General features: G+C 43.0%; 1 protein-coding gene across 1 annotated transcript in view; it reads left to right on the top strand.

Moving 5' to 3' along the window:
* Positions 1–18,122, top strand: part of MCCC2 (methylcrotonyl-CoA carboxylase subunit 2) — a 98,404-nt gene that overhangs the window by 19,565 nt on the left and 60,717 nt on the right. Inside the window, exons 6-7 of the mRNA XM_074953988.1 lie at positions 6,363–6,475; positions 15,476–15,589. Of these exons, the coding sequence (XP_074810089.1) occupies positions 6,363–6,475; positions 15,476–15,589 (227 nt within the window). The remainder of the gene's footprint in view (positions 1–6,362; positions 6,476–15,475; positions 15,590–18,122) is intronic.

Genomic DNA, 18,122 nt, shown 5'->3' with positions numbered 1-18,122 from the left:
AAATATGCTGCTTTCCCTTTATTTTTTTAGTAGTTTACATTTAACACAGTACTGTACTGTATTTGTTGTTTTTTTTGTGGGCTCTGCTGTTGCCTGATTGCATACTTCCAGTTCCAAAAGAGGTGTGTGGTTGACTGGTCAGTTTGTAACTATGGTGTTTATAACTCTGAGGTTCTACTGTATTAGCAGGAGTGATGTAAGCAAGCCATGAAAAATAATTCTTCTACTCTACTCAGCACTAATAAGGCTTCAGCTGTAGTATAGTGTCCAGTTCTGGGCACCACACTTTGGGAAAGATGTGGACAAATTGGAGAAAATCCAGAGGAGAGGAACAAAAATTATTAAAGGTCTAGAAAACATGACCTATGAGGAAAGATTGAAACAAGTGGACTTACGTAATCTTTTAGATGGGAGTATTTCAGTGCTGAAGAATTTTTATTAAAAATATACTACCTCACAGCAAGCACATTTAACGCGCAGATGAAGAGAAGACTGAAGGGGGGCATTACATGCTAAGTCTTCAAGCACATAAAAGTTTGTTATAAGGAGGAGGTCGATAAATTGTTCTCCTTAATCACTGAGGACAGGACAAGAAGTAATGGGCTTGAATTGCTGCAAGGGAGATTTAGGTTAGACATTAGGAAAAACTTCTAACTGTAAGGAACAAATTACCTGGCAATGTTGTGGAATCTCTGTGATTGGAGGTTTTTAACAACAAGGTAGATGAACACCTGTCAGGGAAGGTCTAGATCAGTGGTTCCCAAACATGTTCCACTGCTTGTGCATGGAAATCTCCTGGCGGGCTGGGCCGGTTTGTTTACCTGCTGTGTCCGCAGGTTTGGCCGATCGCGGCTCCCAGTGGCCGCGGTTCACTGCTCCAGGCCAATGGGAGCTGCTGGAAGCGGCGCGGGCCGAGGGTCACACTGGCTGCCGCTTCCAGCAGCTCCCATTGGCCTGGAGCAGCGAACCGTGGCCACTGGGAGCTGCGATCGGCCGAACTTGTGGACGCGGCAAGCAAATAAACCGTCCCGTCCCACCAGGGGCTTTCTCTGCACAAGCGGCAGAACGCGTTTGGGAACCACTGGTCTAGATAATGCTTAGACATGCCTCAGTGTAGAGGACTGAACTAGATGACCTATTGAGGTTCCTTGCAGTCCTACATTTCTAGGGGTATGTCTACACTACAAATTTAGGTCGATTTTGTAGAAGTCGATTTTTAGAAATCGATTTTCTACAGTCGATTTTGTATGTCCCCACTAAGCGCATTGTGGGCGGAGCGTGTCCTCAGTACTGTGGCTAGCATCGACTTACGGAGCAGTGCACTGTGGGTAGCTATCCCACAGTTCCCGCAGTCTCCATTGCCCATTGGAATGCTGGGTTAAGCTCCCAATGCCTGATGGGGCAAAAACATTGTCGAGGGTGGTTTTGGGTACGTGTCGTCAGTGCCCCTCCATCCCTTCCTCCTTCCCTCCCACCATGAAAGCAACGGCAGACAATTGTTTTGGACCTTTTTTCCTGGGTTATCCGTGGAGACGCCATACCACTGCAAGCATGGAGCCCGCTCAACTCACCGTTGCTGTTGTGAGCATTGTAAACACCACTCGCATTATCCTGGAGTATGTGCAGAACCAGGCTAAGAGACGCCAGCACGAGGGCGATTGTGATGAGGACATGGACACAGACGTTCCTGAAAGCATGGGCTGTGGCAGTTGGGACATCATGGCAGCAGTGGGGCTGGTTGATACAGTGGAACGCCGATTCTAGGCCCGGCAAACAAGCACAGACTAGTGGGACCGCATAGTGTTGCAGGTATGGGATGATTCCCAGTGGCTGTGACACTTTCGCATGTGTAAGGCCACTTTTCTTGAACTTTGTGAGTTCTTTTCCACGCCCTGAATCGCAGGAATACCAAGATGACAGCTGCCCTGACAGTTGAGAAGCAAGTGGCGATAGCCCTGTGGAAGCTTGCAATGCCTGACTGCTACCAGTCAGCTGGGAATCAATTTGGAGTGGCCAAGTCTACTGTGGGGACTGCTGTGATCCAAGTAGCCAGTGCAGTCACTGATGTTCTGCTATCAAGGACTCTGGGAAATGTGCAGGTCATACTGGATGGATTTGCTGCAATGGGGTTCCCTAACTGTGGTGGGGTGATAGACGCCTGTCCCTATCTTGGCACCAGACCACCTTGCCAATCAAGTACGTAAACTGCAAGGGGTACTTCTCAATGGTGCTGCAAGCACTGGTGGATCACAAGGGACGTTTTACTGACATCAGCGTGGGATGGCTGGGAAAGGTGCATGACGCTCGCATCTTTAGGAACTCCGGGCTGTTCGAGCAGTTGCAAGAAGGGACTTACTTCCCAGACCAGAAAATTACCGTTGGGAATGTTGAAATGTCAATAGTTATCCTTGGACCCAGCCTAGCCCTTGCTCCCAAGGCTCATGAAGCCGTACACAGGCAGCCTGGACAGTAGTAGCAGTTCATCTATAGGCTAAGCAAGTGCAGAATGGTGGTAGAATGTGCCTTTGGACGTTTAAAAGCTTGCTGGCGCTGTTTGCTGACTAGGTTAGGCCTCAGCGCAACCAACATTCCCATTGTTATTGCTGCTTGCTGTGTGCTCCATAATATCTGTGAGAGTAAGGGGGAGATATTTATGGCGGGGTGGGAGATTGAGGCAAATCGCCTGGTGGCCAGTTTTGACCAGCCAGACACCAGGGCGATTAGAAGAGCACAGTGAGGTGCACTGTGCATCAGAGAGGCTTTGAAAACCAGTTTCATGACTGACCAGGCTACGGTGTGACAGTTTTGTGTGTTTCTCCTTGCTGCAAACCCACCCCCTTTGTTGATTTTAATTCCCTGTAAGCCAACCACCCTCCCTCCTTTGATCACAGCTGGCAAAGGATATAAAGTAACTATTGTTTTGAAACCATGCATTCTTTATTAATTAAAAAAAAAAAGTGAGATAACTGACAAGGTAGCCCAGGTGGGGTGAGGTGCGGGAGGAGGGGAAGGACAAGGCCACATTGCTTATTGTAGATTCATAGATACTAAGGTCAGAAGGGACCATTACGATCATCTAGTCTGACCTCCTGCACAACGCAGGCCACAGAATTTCACCCACCCAGTCCTGTGAAAAACCTCTCTCCTATGTCTGAGCTATTGAAGTCCTCAAATCGTAGTTTAAAGACTTCAAGGAGCAGAGAATCCTCCAGCAAGTGACCCGTGCCCCATGCTACAGAGGAAGGCGAAAAACCTCCAGGGCCTCTTCCAGTCTTCCCTGGAGGAAAATTCCTTCCCGACCCCAAATATAGTGATCAGCTAAACCCTGAGCATATGGGCAAGATTCACCAGCCAGATACTACAGAAAATTCTTTCCTGGGTAACTCAGATCCCACCCCATCTAACATCCCATCACAGGCCATTAGGCCTATTTACCATGAATTTGTAGCCACACTACAAATCAAAACTGTTTGAATGACAGCCTTCTGTTGTTTGGGCCTTCGTCTGGAGTGGAATCATAGAATATCAGGGTTGGAAGGGACCTCAGCAGGTCATCTAGTCCAACCCCCTGCTCAAAGCAGGACCAATCCCCAATTTTTGCCTCAGATCCCTCAATGGCCCCCTCAAGGATTGAACTCACAACCCTGGGTTTAGCAGGCTAATGCTCAAACCACTGAGCTATCCCCTCCCTCCAAGTGGCTGGGTGCCCCCCCCCCCACGTTCTTGGGCGTCTGGGTGAGGAGGATATGGAACTGGGGAGGAGGGCAGGCGGTTATACAATGGATGCAGCGGAGGTCTGTGCTCTTGTTGGCTTTCCTGCAGCTCCAACAGACGCTTCATCATGTCCGTTTGCTCCCCCATTAGCCTCGGCATCGCCTCCTGCCTCTGCTCTTCGCGCTCACTTAATTCTTTCCTGGCCTCTGCCACTGAATGCCTCCATGCATTAAGCTGTGCCCTATCAGTGCAGGAGGACTTCATGAGCTCGGAAAACATGTCATCGCAAGTGCATTTCTTTCGCCTTCTAATCTGCGAAAACCTCCGGGATGGAGATGATCGGGGAGAATAGAAACATTTGCACCGGGGGGAGATAAAAAGGGAGAGTAAAGTTTAAGATGATACATTTCTGAGAACAAAAGGGAGACTCTTTCACAGTGAATCAAGCAATTCACAGCAGACAGCACATGTGCTTTAGGTACAAGGTCGCATTTTGCCTTTTATATTGAGCACCTGCCAGTATGGTGAGACATCACAAACGGCTGGGCAACAGAATTGGGTTTCCAGGCAGCCGTGGTAAGCCTTTTGGTACACGGGGTTGGCTTCTTACGCCTTCATAACATGTGGGAATGGTTTCAAACTGAAGCGCCATCCTTTCTCATATCCAGCAATGCTGGCTGGGTTTCACCTTTAAAAAGAGGGGCTGCGGTTTTCGGGTGGATGTGCAGCACACACACATGCTGTATGTATGGGGATCTGTGCATGTATGGGGATCTGACCCGGAGTGACTGTTTGCCTCCTTTGGCTTTTGGTAGGCTTGCCTAAGCTCCTTGAGTTTCACGCGGCACTGCTGTGTGTCCCTGTTGTAACCTCTCTCCACTATGCCCTGTGCGGTTTTGAGATATATATTAGTATTTCTTCTTTCTGATCGGGGTTCGGCCAGCACAGATTCTTCTCCCCATACAGCAATCAGATCCAGTGTCTCCCTTTCGGTCCATGCTGGAACTCGTTTGCGATTCTGGGGGGACTGCATGGTCACCTGTGCTGCTGAGCTCGCCACGCTGACCAAACAGGAAGTGAAATTCAAAATTTCCTGGGGCTTTTCCTGTGTACCTGGCTAGTGCATCGGAGTTCAAAGTGCTGTCCAGAGCGGTCACATTGGAGCACTCTGGGATAGCTCCCGGAGGCCAATACCGTTGAATTGCGTCTGCACTACCCCAAGTTCGACCCAGCAAGGTCAATTTTAGCTCTACTCCCCTTGCCGGGGAGGAGTACAGAAGTCGATTTTAAGAGCCCTTTAGGTTGACGGAACGGGGTTGGTTAGGTCAATTTTAAAATTGAACTAACGTAGCTAAATTTGACCTAACCCTGTGGTGTAGACCAGGGCTAAGACTGATATACCCCCATATTTGACCAGTCAAGTGTTTTGGATTTCAGACACGTTCCAATATACAGTGCTTTTTGATGATATGCTTATCTGTTCATTCCTTTTATAAAGGTAGTAAAGTGAACTAAAGACCCAGAGGAATGGGTTATTTCATTTTACTACCTGTGTAATAGAGCAAAGCAAAAGAGCCCAGTGGGGAACGGTTGTGTGCACACATCAACCGTAATTCAAGTTATATGTAAAAGACAGGAACTGAAGTCATTTTGTTGTTTTATTATTTCTGTTTAAAGGTTCTCTTAGAAAGTTACTTACATTTTTTGAAATACTCCCATCTAAAAAAGAATAAAAATTCAAACTTCATCTGTAGTTTCTGTTAATAGCTTTCTACAATTTGACATTTTTTGAGTATATTCCATCTCAATGTGTTTTGCTCCATGTTTGTTTAATCAGTCAAAAAAGTCAATGGTTGAGTAAATTTATTTTTTTAATTTTAGCATGCTTAGACATTTTATTAAATAAGCAAATGTGTGTGCTAAATGTGCTTGCTGTGGTATAGGTAGTATATTTTTAATATAAATTCTTCAGTTTAACTTCTTAACAAACAATATTTGGCTTGTAAACTTTTACCGTCAGAGTGAATGGATTGCCAGTGAGCAATTCTGTGTGATTCTATTCTTTGAAACCAAAGGTATGCTCTTCTGTGATTTATCGAGTTATAAGCAAAGCATTAGGCTCTTGCAACCACTCATGAAGTGAGAGGTTAAGAAGTGCCTCCCTTAGAATGTCTTTCCTTCTATATTGTTTTAATTAAGTGTAGTTTTAATTTCTGCAGCTACAGTGAATGATATTAGATTGTATATATGTAGGAAGGAAATAAGTTTATTCTGGAACACAGAAAATTTAATTTTTAATTTCCTGTTTTAAGGCCTATAAGGGAGTGTCTTTTAAAACAAACAGGTGTTTGTCAGATGAATTTCAAAAGATTTGTAAAGCCAAGTGTAATTACATCTTTATATGCAGCTACCATTAGTTTACCTAAAAATGTTTGGGATGCATAACAGCTGCTCATGTGTTCTCATCAATTTTCCTTTTGCAAATGGAGACGCCTGGCCTGTTTTTCATGATTAGTATGTTGAGTATACATTTTTGCAAACAGGTGACATTTCAAGTAATTTTTAAATAATATGAAATAATATCTCTGTTTAAAATTGTGCAGGAGATAAATTGTATGTAAATCTATTTTTCATTCCACTTGACTTAGTTGACTCAGGAGGAGCAAACTTACCCCGCCAGGCAGAAGTATTTCCGGATCGAGATCACTTTGGTCGCATTTTTTATAATCAAGCACTCATGTCCTCAGAAAGAATTCCACAGGTAACTTTTTTTAAAGCAAAAATTTCTAGCTACTCTGCACGCCTGCTTCTTCAATCTGGGTGTAAGGCTCATCTCAGCACCTCAGGTTTTTGGCAGCTTAAAGTTTTGCTGACCTGATGCTCAGTGTGGGGATTTGGAGACATTGTAAACACCATGACTGTTCACAGAATGGCATTATGGTTTACAAATAGGCTGTCTTTCTTCTCAGCCTCAAGGTTAGTGGTGTGACTTAGCTGCTCCTGGAGTGGAGAAAAAGAGAAATGGTCAGCCTGGGATGAAGGGGTGAAAGAGAGCTTTAGGATATCATTTGCAACAGTTGATTATTCTGAATCAATGCTTGAGAGGTGAGGACCCCTGTGCATGATGGTGAGTGTAGACACATATTTAGCTAACTTGGGTAGGGGTGTGTGGGTGTGTGTGTGTATGTATACCATTTTTGTACTGCTGTTGACGGGGCATTTTCTAATGTATTAATGATTCATAGAATTACTGTTAGTCATGATGTCTCAATTAAAAATGTTTTTTGGGGTCTTCATGTTTTAGACACTGGTATTACTGGTAACATGAGCACTTAATTCTCTGTATTCATTGCTGCATTCAATAAATTGATATCTAGGAGGGAGGGAGGATTAATAAACTTGACAGAATAGCTCACCTAATTAGAAAAACTGTACATATGGAAATGACAACTGGAATCGTGTACATATTAGAGGAGTGTGATTTTTGCATATTTTTTGCTTTCTGTGGGTATTGTTACTATGTCTTTTTTTCAGGATTCTATTTTTGGTGAATTTTTATTTTGAACCTGGTTCGTTAGAATAAATTTTACAGTGGAAATCACATGGGTTTTTCTCCTTTCTTTGATTGACTGAGGCTATGCCTTCTAATCAAGAGGGACAACTTGGTCCAGCAGAAGCCATTTTTATTTGGATTCTCTGAGAGAGAAACTGTTTTAGCTGACTGTTCTGATCCAGGTGGAGATGTTGGAAAAGAACATTTCCTTCTGGCTGGTGGCAGGCAGTGGCCAAGAGTACAATGTTACATTTGCTATTTTCCCTGCTTAGTTGTCAGTGTCTTTTTTATTATGATACAATAAAAAACTTTATTCCAGTTTTACAAAGGGAAATCAATTTCCTTGAGAACAGTAAGTTCTTCTCTTATTGAAGATGAGGCCTGGTCCAGCCTTCAGTTTCAGCACACATGTGAGTGGGCACAAAGCTGATGAACCTGAACCTTGGCTATGGTTTACAATGAAATTAGACCATAGATAGGAAAAATTGGATTCATTTAAATTTAATTCTTGTTTTTAACTTCAGGGTCTGAGAACCTAAGTGAAACAATTCTCACATAATATTAGGGGGCGGGAATTATGAATCACATTATTCTCTTGTGAACCCATTTCAAACTGAACTTGGAGGATCTCATTCAGCTCTACCATGGCATATTGAGGAATGTCGCCAACTGCTAGTATTGATTTTAGAAAATATAGTCTTCAGGGTAGTAAGTTCTGCTTTCTACTATTTTAGCTTTATTCTTCCCCAATACTCCTACATATAATTGTTACTGAATGTCTCCTCTATGGAAAACAGGGCAGAGGCAGCCTCTGGCACCCTTTTCTGCTAGGTATAATTGGTGTCCTACCAGTTCAGTGGAATACCATGAGGAGGAGAAGGACCTTGGAGTATTGGTTGATCATAGGATGACTATGAGCCGCCAATGTGATATGGCTGTGAAAAAAGCTAATGCGCTCTTGGGATGCATCAGGAGAGGTATTTCCAGTAGGGATAAGGAGGTTTTAGTACCGTTATACAAGGCACCGGTGACACCTCACCTGGAATACTGTGTGCAGTTCTGGTCTCCCATGTTTAAGAAGGATGAATTCAAACTGGAACAGGTACAGAGAAGGCCTACTAGGATGATCCGAGAAATGGAAAACTTGTCTTATGAAAGGAGACTCAAGGAGCTTGGCTTGTTTAGCCTAACTAAAAGAAGGTTGAGGGGAGATACGATTGCTCTCTAGAAATATATCAGAGGGATAAATACCGGAGAGGGAGAGGAATTATTTAAGATCAGTACCAATGTGGACACAAGAACAAATGGATATAAACTGGTCATTGGGAAGTTTAGACTTGAAATTAGACGAAGGTTTCTAACCATCAGAGGAGTGAAGTTTTGGAATAGCCTTCCAAGGGAAGCAGTGGGGGCAAAAGATCTATCTGGCTTTAAGATTAAACTTGATAAGTTTATGGAGGAGATGATATGATGGGATAACATGGTTTTGGTAATTAAATATTCATGGTAAATAGGCCTAATGGCCTGTGATGGGATGTTAGATGGGGTGGGATCTGAGTTACCCAGGAAAGAATTTTCTGTAGTATCTGGCTGGTGAATCTTGCCCATATGCTCAGGGTTTAGCTGATCACTGTATTTGGGGTCGGGAAGGAATTTTCCTCCAGGGCAGATTGGAAGAGGCCCTGGAGGTTTTTCTCCTTCCTCTGTAGCATGGGGCACGGGTCACTTGCTGGAGGATTCTCTGCTCCTTGAAGTCTTTAAACTACGATTTGAGGACTTCAGTAGCTCAGACATAGGTGAGAGGTTTTTCGCAGGAGTCGGCGGGTGAAATTCTGTGGCCTGCGTTGTGCAGGAGGTCAGACTAGATGATCATAATGGTCCCTTCTGACCTTAGTATCTATGACTAAACAGATAGTTACATTGCTATTGTGCTGAATCGGTGAGTGATTTGTTTGGAAGGAGTTTTAACTAACTTTATTCTCACTAATGAGTTCCTTATAGTCCTTGAAAGAGACTAGGAGGCTTTAGGGAGCATAGGAAGAGTCAGCAGCCAGGCGGGAGACTGAGAATGCTGTGGACGTGGTACCATCCTGTGTAAATGGAGTACTTTGTATTAAGCAGTGTGTACACTACAGGTGCTATAGTGACATAGCTATTGCAATGTAGTTATGCCATGGTAATGCCATAGTGTAGACACAGACTATAGCAATGGAAGGAGTTTTTCTATCGCTGTAGGAACTCCACGTCCTCATGAAGCATTCTTCCATTTCCCTACCTGCTTCTACATCAGGTGTTAGGTCGGCATAGCTGCGGTGCTCAGGGGTGTGGATTTTTCTATGCTATGTCAATTTAAGTTGTAAGTGTAGACCAGACCTCAATCAGTAGAAGCTTAGATGATTAGCACTAAAGTGACTCCTGTCATTGTCCAGCAGAGGGATTATAGTATGAAGATAGTGACTCAAAATGGGAAAGTTCAAAGCAAGAAAAACGGGGCTGGAGAAATCTTGATTTTTTTTTTTTTTTAGCAGGGTCCCTGGATGCTTTTAAAACATTTTTAAAAAAAATCATGTTCAGTATTTTCCTTAATACTCTGAAGTAATCAAATGTCTAACACTTAAACACATTCAAAATATAATACATTTATAGTGTTATATTTTTCATAGTTTGACCATTATATGGCATAAAAATAGAGGAAACATATTGGGTTTTATATAAGCAAAATGCTGACTGTAGGAAAGAAATTACTTTTGATTAAAACATATCTATCCCTCAGATTAATATGGCAACGGTGAGAGTTTTCTGAAAGCATTTACACAGGGAAAGAAAAGTGGAAAACATTTTTATTGCAGCTCTTATTACTTTAGGCTTGTTTTAGATTCTCTATCAAGATCTCTTTGCTTTCCCTGAAAGTTTTTGTTTTTTAATCTTTATTTCAAAGATATTTGTGTTTTTGAAAATCTGTTAATGCATAGCAGTGACCTAGATTATCTTCCTTGTCTGACAAGACATTTTCTTAGACTTGTATTGAGAAAATACAGTGCTAGTTTTTTTTTTCTATCCACGTTAATCATGTTAATCATTGTTCTTGGCTTGATGTCCATTGTTGGCAATGTCAGTACTAAAAAGTTGTGTTCTGCAGAAAATCAGACTGTTGGCTGCAACTGGAGTTTAATCTAGTTTGGCGACACTTATTCTACTTGACTATTCTTATTTCTTTTTGACTGAAATGAATCCAGAGTGGGTGCCAATCTTGATTATGCTCTGTTACTATACTTTTGAACGTGTTTTCCATTGCGAGTGCTACTTTCAACAGCCATGTTTTTTTTATTTTCATTTAGACAAAAAGCAGTGGTGAATTAATATACCTTAAAATTTCCTAACAAAGCACTATGACCAAATAAACTTGTGGTTCTCTCTCAACTTACTGCGGTTAGACATACAAAACTGTTTCTCTTGGGCAAGAAAGAGTATCATCAAAAATAACTTTTTAGCTCAGATATTGCCTTCACTTTCTATAACACTGGTGCTGTCCATGACACTGGTGTCACAGTAGAATGCAAACGCTTCTCTTTCTAGATTCATAGATTTTTAAGGGTAGAAGGTTCTACTATGATCAGGGCCAGCCCAAGACCAAAACAGTGTCCCAGGTGAGGAGCATCTTCAGTGCCCCCTCCATTTGTCAAACTTTTGACTACCTTATTTTTTATTGCATTTGCAGCCCATTTCATGACTTTGATGCATGATTTGCATGCATGAGTTATACCTGTCTTATAAAACGATAAATGTGCACACTAGGATCTGTAAATCTGTATTTATTCATACCATATATAAGCAAATAAAAAAATTGTTTCCCCTAAGCTTATAGAAACTTTAATATTAAGAATAACTGAAATGTACTAACATCAAGAAATTGAACTGTGCACCAACATTGGGTGGACCAGTATTAAATAGCGTTACACTAGGTGACAGCCTTAGAATGTTAACCCTTGTCCTTTAGTTCAAAAGGTTGCTTTTCTCACCTTTGCCATCACGAACTGAAGCACAGCATCCAAGAGATCCAAAGACTGGCCAATGGCATTCTCAGGTGATAAAATAGCAAGTGATGTCACTCGTTGGCAATATGTTTTATCAACTGAAAATATGTTTTAATGAGCTGAGCTTCAAAAACCTGCACTCACCACTCCTAGCTGTGATCAGCAGCATGAGCAGAATCCTCAAAGCTATCCGCACATTAGGAAAAGTGTCCTTCAGCTCTGCATCATGAATGAGTTGGAGAACTTGGAGGGGAGAGCGCTTTCAGTGTGGCAAACTGTGATGGATGTTGTCCAATTTGACACAGAGGTCTTTATCAATGACATCTGAAGATTCCCCAGGTGTCAATGTCTGGTGAAAGTTTGTACAATTGTTCATGAGTGTTTTTCTGTATGCTGAAAGCTTACTAAGGTCATACAACCCTCCCAGGTCTTTTTGTGGAGCTTCATTTGTCTGAAACTTTCTTCGATGGGCATTCAAGCAGTGTCAGTGAGTGAGCAAAAAAAAAGCTCCCTCTTGAATTTTTCTTCTTAGCTTCCCATCACCTCATCTTTGCCCTTGAACCAAACTATCTCTTCTTCCGATGAATACTGGTTTCCTTGAAGACAGGCTTAAATCCTAAGTTTTCTGCCATTTCTTTTGCAGCAGTTATGGCAGCTTCAAATCTATTGTCTCTGTAGGCCGCAGTGAAATCAAGGCAGCTTCTCCTCATAATAATGGTCTCAATGTCCATCGACTGAGTTTGCAATGCCTTGCTTACAATGTTTCCTGTAACAAGATATTGTGCCAAATCACACTGAGACTAGAAATTTGAATTCAGTGATCTGTTTTGCCAGGCGCTACTTGTGTCAGGTTCTGGCCTGGTGATTGCACCAGTTCCATCAGGGCGTCATAAACCTTAGTCACTTGGTAGCTCACTGGCTTTATGCTGTCATGCAGCTTTCCCAGTGAGTATCATTTAGTGGCTTCACGGTCAGATTTTGTAACATTGCCCATGAAGATCTTCCGCCTGATAGCTGATGCTGGAAACAGGACATATATCCTTTGTAGTAATCTGAAGAGAGATCCTGAATCTAAAGAAGATGCATCTGACACAACCAGATTGAGGGAATGGCAGCCACAATACATGAAGAAAGCTCTTGGATTCAGCACAAGAATCCTTGCCTGGATACCACTGTTTCTTCTCTTCATGTTCACGCTGTTGTTGCAGCCTTGGCTGTGGCTTTTATTTTGTTTTCATTCAAAATGTTTATAAATAGTTCTATTAAGCCTTTTCCAGTAGAGTTGCCACTGACCTTGTGGCAAGGAAGGTGCTTGATAACATAAGGTCAGTCAATTTAGTTTTTGAATTGTTTTGCTGCAGTAATGGTCCAAAGCTTCTTTATGAACGACTTGACATAGGTGCTCACACATGACATCATATTTCCCAAGATCTCTACCAAACTGAGGAAATTACTGTTATGTTCAGCCTGGTCTATGTTCTGTTTCAGATATTTTCCCATCAAATCTGCCCCTTGCTGCAAACTAGATTGCAGTTGAGCTTTTCGCTTCCTATACTGAGCTCCTGAAGCCTTCTTTGGAGGCATCTTTTATTTTCTATAGGGGCAAACAGATAGTATTAGGGAGAGCAAAAGTCTATGTTCTGCAGTCTTAGACAGTCATGAAATATTATGTGGTAAGCATGGCAAAAAAAGTAACAGTATTTCTTTTATGTTGTTGCGTAGATAGGAGTTCGATAGATATCTCTGGCATCTCATTTAAATATTTTCTTTATTAATCACTACTTACATTCTTCAAGTCTCAAAAAACAAGTACACTTTCACAGTTATACAATAAAACAAGGTTTGCAGTATTGCAGCTGGACTCTCACTTCACTTCAGTTTGTTCTTCTATCTCACTGACTGAGTGGTGATGCCCCTGCCCCTTATATACCTGCGAGGGCATGACTGACAACATTTTAGGAGGTTCGAGGAAAATTTAGTTCTCAGAAGGTCTGGAAGGTTCCACGAGATTCTACAAAGTAATGCAATCAGTTAACTAGCTCTGTAGTCTAGCGATTTGGAGATCTGTTTTACTTTGGATCCCAGAATTTTTAAATCCGAGATTTATATTGAAAAATTATTAACACAACTTGTATATCAAACACAACAACTTCATAAAAAACAAAAGCCCCTGGTGGGGGGCAAGAGGAGGGAGGGACCATTATAAGTGGTACTCTTAAGGAGTCTTTCATTAGACTTGTGGATACCTGATGATGTCTGATAAAATGTGTAAGAGAAAGTCCCATTGATTCATCACTCTGTCCTAGGTGTAATTTGGTGCACAGGATGCCAGCTGATGAAAAAGCTCCTTTTGACTCCATGCTAGGAGGCATAATGGCATTATTCAGGCCTGTTTCAGGTGCAGGTGAAGCCCCCGACCATCTGTTTTTGAAGAGCACGTTTGCTTTTTAATAGCAGCCAGTGGCAGATTAGTCACTGGGCCTACAGGACCTGTGTCGGGTGGGCAGGGTAGGGGAAGCCCCCCCCAACTCCACTCGCCGGCAGCAGTGCCGGGTGGCGGGGCAGCCCCCATGCCCCCCAACTGCACTCCCTGGCAGAAACCGGGGGGCGGCGGGAGAAGCCCCCAGTGCCCCCCATCCCTGGCAGAAGCCCGGGACTGCAGGGGAAGCCAGTGGACGTCAGTGAAAGCTCCTGCGTCTGACCCCATTCCCAAGCAGAAAAATAAAAATTTGTCCCGGGCCTGGCCCCTGCAGAAGTGTGGGGGAAGGGGTGGCAGGGGAAGCCCCAGCACTGGGACCCTGGCTGTCGCTTGGGGACTAGAGGAGCTCTCACTGCCTGCTGCGGCCTCAGGGCTGAGGGAGCTCTCACTCCCCGCTGGGGCCGTGACAGGGGGACAGAGCTTCTCTGGTCTTGGGGCTGTAGTGGGGACCAAAAAGTACCAAACGGGTTGTGGGGCTGCAGTCGGGGGGACGGAATGAGGGGGGACTCTGGGTGGAATGGGGAGGAGCCCCGGGGAAGAGGCAAAAAGGGGTGGGGGCGTGAGCAGGGCCACAGGCAGAGGGGGCGGAACGGGGGCGGGACCACAAGTGGACTGGGTTGGATGGGGCCCCCACACTTGCTCTGGCTCGGGGCCCCAGGAAACCTTAATCCACTGCTGATAGCAGCCATTAAGTTATTGCCAATGTATAACAGTGGAAGATTGTGTGTTTTTGCTTTTTATTAATATTATCCCAATCTCTTTCTGTGGTTCAAACTGTATTTTCAGTAGGTGAGAGAGCAAATAATAATACATTAGACAATGGTATGCTTTGCACTGCCTGGCATTTCTGTGCCTTCATCAGTGTTCCCCCTTTATTTGTTTTCCATATTACCACTTTGTTCTGCAAGCTGCTTTGAAAGGATTTACTTTCTTGTGAATCCTTTTTGAAACTGGAGCTGAGAGAAGACTTCACTCTAGTATCACAGGCTGCTATGTTTTTTTTAATATATATACGTTTGTTTTTGGATTCATAACAATCCACCCATCTGGTGGTATCTGGGGACAAGCCAGTTCTTTAAAAACACCACTAAATTAACTGTGTGTGTGTGTGTGTGTGTGTGTGTGTGTGTGTAATAATACCTAGACTTCACCTCACCATTAGAAATAAACATGACATCAATACCATATCAGGCAAAAGCCTGAGAAAAGAGGTGTGCTTTATGTTTTGCTATTAAGATCAACAAACGTGGGCTTTGTTGGTAGACTGCTTGGAGGAGCAAATTAATTCCCACTGAAATTGAGGCACCTCCTCGGAAAATGTCCTGCCCTCAGTCCTCAGATACTTAAACCGAGGGACTTTGTGCTTGTGTATATCAGCTGATCTCAGCTGTTGACTTCAGTGGAGCTGTGCTGATTTTCAGCAGCTGAGGATTTGGTTTAAATAATGGGAAAGCCCTCAGATGCTAGGACTATGTGGGTCAAAAACACATCTAGAGTGATTCCATGTAGTTTCTAAAGAAATGCTAAAAAAAATCAGAAAAAGGTCCTATATGTTCTACATGGACATTAACGATCCCATGTCACTTCTAGTGAGCCTTTGACAAAATCTGCACAATAGAGATTAGTGAACAGGTGCCTTTGAATTTCAAAGAGTTTAGACTGATTTGTTAATATATATTGCTGTTTTTCTTTCAGATAGCAGTGGTAATGGGATCCTGTACAGCAGGAGGAGCATATGTACCTGCAATGGCTGATGAAAGTATAATAGTTGGCAAGCAGGGAACAATTTTCTTGGGAGGGCCTCCATTGGTAAGTAGTCACATCTTTTTAGCAACATCATTTAAAACAATTTCTGCCTTTGCGTGTCTGAAAATTTTACAGCTGTACAAGTAACTCAGCCTTTCTCTATGACCTGTTTTGCTCCAAAGAAATGAGTAACTTTTAATTATTAAGATTACTTTTGCCTTTTAAAATTTTAAATCAAACCTTTTCTTTCTCATACTTGTCTGCAGTAGCAGTATAACAAGTATATAATTGAGATTATGTTAAGCTTTTCATAAGAGAGACGTAAACTATCCTGGCAAAAACACTTTTTGCCAATATAATTGCATCTACTCTAGGGCTTATACTGGCATAGCAGTGGTGGTTAAATAAAATAACAAATAAAAAAAAATCACACCCCTAACTGACATAGTTTTGGTGGTATAAATTTTAAGTGTAGGCCTTAGGCAGGCAATTCTACTTTAACTATGGGATGCAATTTAGAAAAGAAGTTAAGATGTGGTATTTGCTGAATGTTAACTGTTTAAAAAAATCAATAGAATACAATTAAATAAGGAATTAGGTAGACTCCCCACATTACAAGAGGCACTGGAAATAGATGACATGCTAAAAACAATAGATAAAATCTTGGCCTATCAGTGGGACTTTTGCCATTAACTTCAAGGGGGCCAGGATTTAATGTGCAAGACCTTTTAGAACTAAGGGCTTGTCTACATGGGAAAGTTGAGCAGAATAGCTATTCCATTTGGATGCTGTATTTCAGAATAAAAGTCACTTCATTCTGGAATAATTTGTATGCTCACAAAGCACACTAATGATTCTGGAATAGTTTATTCCACAATAAACTATATTGTTAAACAAAGTGACGTAATGCAGCACTTTGCTCTACTGCTCGATGGTGGGGTGTTTTGGGAACAATCTGAGGGGCTACAGTTGCCTAAAATTAGTAGACACCAAATATCTCTCAAAAGTGCTTGCATTTGAGTATGTAAAAATGGGGAAATCAGCTGTTAACTCTATTACTGATTACATCACACTACCCAATTCCTAGGGAGACAGGGATGGAGGACTCTGGTGAGGGAGTTTGCTTGTGTCAGCCAGTTAGGTCACAGGGAACATATAGCAATGTCATTTCTAAGTATAGCTAGATGGAAACAAGATTTTTTTTTTTTTAATGAAAATTATTCACCCAACAGTTGTGCACGATTCCATAACTTTTCTCCTTCCAGTGCAAAATTATTGCTACTGGCTATTTTTTTACATTCTGTGGCATTCTGTGTTTATTTGAATGGCATTGTTCTTATTCCCAATGTCCACCCTGGCATTTGAAGCTGTTCCCTTCGCTTTAGTTTTATTTAGTCCTATTAATCAGGTATTTCAGTATTTTGTAAATTTACCTGACTCCATGTATGGGTAAGTTTACAACTCCTGTGAGGTTCAAAAATAAGCATATATAGTTATTAAACATATTTCTGTGTGAACTTGATAGTTGCTGAACGTTAACCATTCTTTCCAAACCTGTCAGCAGAAACATCGTTGAAATGTGTGCGTGGGAGGGACATGAAGCACAAAATCATGTTGTTGTTTAGCATGGAAAAGTATTTTCTATATTCTTCTTCGAGAGGTGTCCCTGTAGGTGCTCTACTCCAGGTGTTGGTGCGTCCCTGCGCCTTCGCTCGGAGATTTTTACAGCAGTACTCATACTGGGTCACGCACGCACAGAGCCTGCCCCCACGCTCTGAGTGTTCCTTAATGGTACGCGTGCGCGTCCGGTCTCCTCAGTTCCTTCTCTACCGTCCTTGGCCTTAGACGGAGCTCAGCAGACTCATTAGAGACTTTTCTCTTCCTTCATTCATATACCTTCCCTGTTAGTTAGTTTGTTGCCAGTAGTAATTAGATAGCAATTTTCCTGTCTCTTTCTCTAAAACTACCAAAAAAAAATATTTTTTTTCTTCGTTCCTGTCAGAGGCAGCCGCTTCCGACATGCCTGGTTCCCCAGGCTTTAAGCGCTGCTCTAACCGCAGTGATGCCATCCCTCTTTCGGATGGCCATTCAAAATGTGTAAAATGTTTGTGGGAGTCCCTCATCCCCCCAAAATGTGCCCACTGCAGCAAACTTAAATCCAGGGCACATAAGGACAGGGAGCTGAGGTTAAAACTGCTCCTCCTTCAGAAATCTCTAGGGTCAGCTTCAGACCTGGGCACTGACTCAGCTACATGCCGCAGCCCTCCCACCTCAAACAAAGACAGGAAGACTGCAAAGAACCAGCACCCTCTCTCACCCGCAAAGGGTTCTTTGTGGGACAGGTCTACAGCCTCCCTCCCGGTGCTTCCCCAGCTGAGCACTTTTGACGTGCTGGGCTCCTCTGGCGCCGCGCGAAACCCGCCTGTGGCTGCAGCAATTGCACAAAGCTCCAGTGCTGAGGCTTCAGGCTTCCAGGTGCCTGCTGCTCTTGTGGCACCGTTCGGCACCGTGACAGAAGCGGTGCCAACACATGTTGACATGCCTGACCCCCCGCAGGCTATTCTTGCTCTCCCGGCATCGTCTCCCACTGAGCTGA

Source organism: Natator depressus, chromosome 5 (assembly GCF_965152275.1).
Source record: "Natator depressus isolate rNatDep1 chromosome 5, rNatDep2.hap1, whole genome shotgun sequence".
Lineage (NCBI taxonomy): Eukaryota > Metazoa > Chordata > Testudines > Cheloniidae > Natator > Natator depressus.
This window is presented reverse-complemented; position numbering and strand designations above follow the sequence as displayed.